We start from the raw sequence: 2,824 nt of genomic DNA, 5'->3' as shown, positions 1-2,824 counted from the left end.
CACACACACACACTCACACACTCACACTCACTCTCACTCTCACACACACACTCTCACTCACACACACTCACACTCACTCTCACTCTCACTGTCACTCTCACACACAAACACACACACACACACACACACTCACACACACACACACACACTCACACACTCACACTCTCTCTCACTCTCACACACACACTCTCACTCACACACACACACTCACACACTCACACTCTCTCTCACTCTCACACACACACTCTCACTCACACACACACACTCACACACTCACACTCTCTCTCACTCTCACACACACACTCTCACTCACACACACACACTCACACACTCACACTCTCTCTCACTCTCACACACACACTCTCACTCACACACACACACTCACACACTCACACTCTCTCTCACTCTCACACACACACTCTCACTCACACACACACACTCACACACTCACACTCTCTCTCACTCTCACACACACACTCTCACTCACACACACACACTCACACACTCACACTCTCTCTCACTCTCACACACACACTCTCACTCACACACACACACTCACACACTCACACTCTCTCTCACTCTCACACACACACTCTCACTCACACACACACACTCACACACTCACACTCTCTCTCACTCTCACACACACACTCTCACTCACACACACACACTCACACACTCACACTCTCTCTCACTCTCACACACACACTCTCACTCACACACACTCACACTCACTCTCACTCACACTCTCACTCACACTCACACACACACACACACACACACTAACACACACTAACACACACACTCACACACCTTGAGCTAACACATGCAAACACACACCAGACCTAAAATAATACGAGTCACTTCAGATGGATCAAGATTACAGGCAGAATTTGGCTCGAGTTGCACAAAAACTGCTTCTTAATCAGCGTTTTTGTCTTGTTTTCCAGTTAAAATGTCCTCAGGTTTTTGTGAAGCAAAATTGCACAAGAATTGCACGACAAGTGTTTTTTTTCTGCCAGATTGGCAAATTGTTTTTTCTTTTTCTTTCTGTGTTTTAAGCATAAAAAGTGTAGTGAGGTTTAGGATGGTTAATGTTAAGCAGTCAGATATGGTAAACTATGATACTGTAAACGGTAAGCTACGAGTGGTTCAGTGGATGAAAATAGTGTGTTTTTTGATTTACTAAAATTTTTGAGCCATTTAGGCAGCAGACAGGGAATGTAGTTTAATTCATTACATTTTTTTTTAATTTAAATTATAATATGTATTTATAAATATTTATTAGACAAATATATAAATATATAATCTTTTTTTTTTACATTCGTTACAAAATATTAACTAAAATAATTTTCAGATGTTGTATATATTTTATTTGTGCTGTTTTTAGTTCTATTCTGACCTATTAAGTTTGTCAGATGTCCCAGAAATATTTATATAAATATTTTTTTGCACCATTTACAGTAGGCAACAATAAAGGACAATAAATAAATGGTTTTGACCTTTTGACCTCTGGGTCGTGCTCCTAAATGGAGTCTCTGTACAGTTTTCTCAACTAGATTGGAGCAAAAATGACATCTTTTGTGTCATTTTCAGGAAAAACTGGAACCTGTCATGGGTGGTGCTGGTGGGAAACAGTCTCGTCTTCTTCAAAGACCCCAAAAGCCAGAATCCTGACAGCTGGGTGAGACTAACAGGGAATAGCATGGGGTCAGTTCAGCGTGTAATGCTTTAAAAGTGAAATATTTGTGAGTATGTGTGTGTTTGCATGCAGAAACCGGGTAACAGTCGTCCAGAGAGCAGCGTGGATCTGAGAGGAGCTCAGCTTCAGTGGGCCAACGATCTGTCCAGCAGAAAAAACGTCTTTAAGGTGAGAACGAGACAGAAATCAGATTTTATACTAAAGGAGAATGTCTCAAACTCTGCTCAGGTTTGTGAGACACTAAAATATGCAATCAAATATCAAGGGTTGTCCATTTTATTTCCCGAAAGGAGCATCTGTGAAAAAGTCAATGTAATTAGTCTTTGTGTCTTACTGTTTGAGCTGTTAACAGAGTAACATTTAGTTTTTAGTTCCTCAGGAACTTCCTTTGTTATAAATTTAAATTGTGATAAAGCACTGAATGGAACAACACTTTGTCTGTGTGTGTGTGTGTGTCTCTGTGTGTGTAGCTGAGGACGGTTACGGGAAATGAGTTTTTGTTGCAGTCAGAAACAGAATCACTCATCAGAGAATGGTACAGAACCATCCAGAACGTCATCGACAGACTGGTGAGTCTGAAACGCACACACACACAAACACGCACACACACACACTCACACGCACACTCACACACTCACATGCACGCACACTCAAACATGCATACACACACACACACACACACACACACACACACACACACACTCACGCACTCGCACGCACACTCGCACTCACACACGCACACACACACACACTCACACTCACACACGCACACACACTCGCACACTCACACACACACACACTTGAGCACATGCACGCACACACACTTGCACGCATACACTCTCTCACACACACACACACACATACACACACTCACACACACTCATACACACACACGCATGCACACGCACGCTCACGCACACTCACACTCACACACTCGCACACACTTACACACACACATGCACTCACACACGCACGCACACACTCACACACACACGCACGCTCACGCACACACACACACACGCACGCACGCACGCACGCTCACGCACACTCACACACACTTACACACACGCACTCACACACGCACACACACACACACACACACACACACACACACACACGCAC

The 2,824-nt window shown here is 43.4% G+C and overlaps 1 protein-coding gene across 1 annotated transcript in view; it reads left to right on the top strand.

Moving 5' to 3' along the window:
• Positions 1 to 2,824, top strand: part of LOC107558164 (rho GTPase-activating protein 15-like) — a 21,270-nt gene that overhangs the window by 2,220 nt on the left and 16,226 nt on the right. The window contains exons 5-7 of the mRNA XM_016241786.1: positions 1,597 to 1,684; positions 1,775 to 1,870; positions 2,173 to 2,271. Of these exons, the coding sequence (XP_016097272.1) occupies positions 1,597 to 1,684; positions 1,775 to 1,870; positions 2,173 to 2,271 (283 nt within the window). The remainder of the gene's footprint in view (positions 1 to 1,596; positions 1,685 to 1,774; positions 1,871 to 2,172; positions 2,272 to 2,824) is intronic.

This window comes from Sinocyclocheilus grahami, unplaced genomic scaffold, assembly GCF_001515645.1.
Source record: "Sinocyclocheilus grahami isolate Dianchi unplaced genomic scaffold, SAMN03320097.WGS_v1.1 scaffold633.1, whole genome shotgun sequence".
In the NCBI taxonomy this organism is placed as follows: Eukaryota; Metazoa; Chordata; class Actinopteri; order Cypriniformes; family Cyprinidae; genus Sinocyclocheilus; species Sinocyclocheilus grahami.
This window is presented reverse-complemented; position numbering and strand designations above follow the sequence as displayed.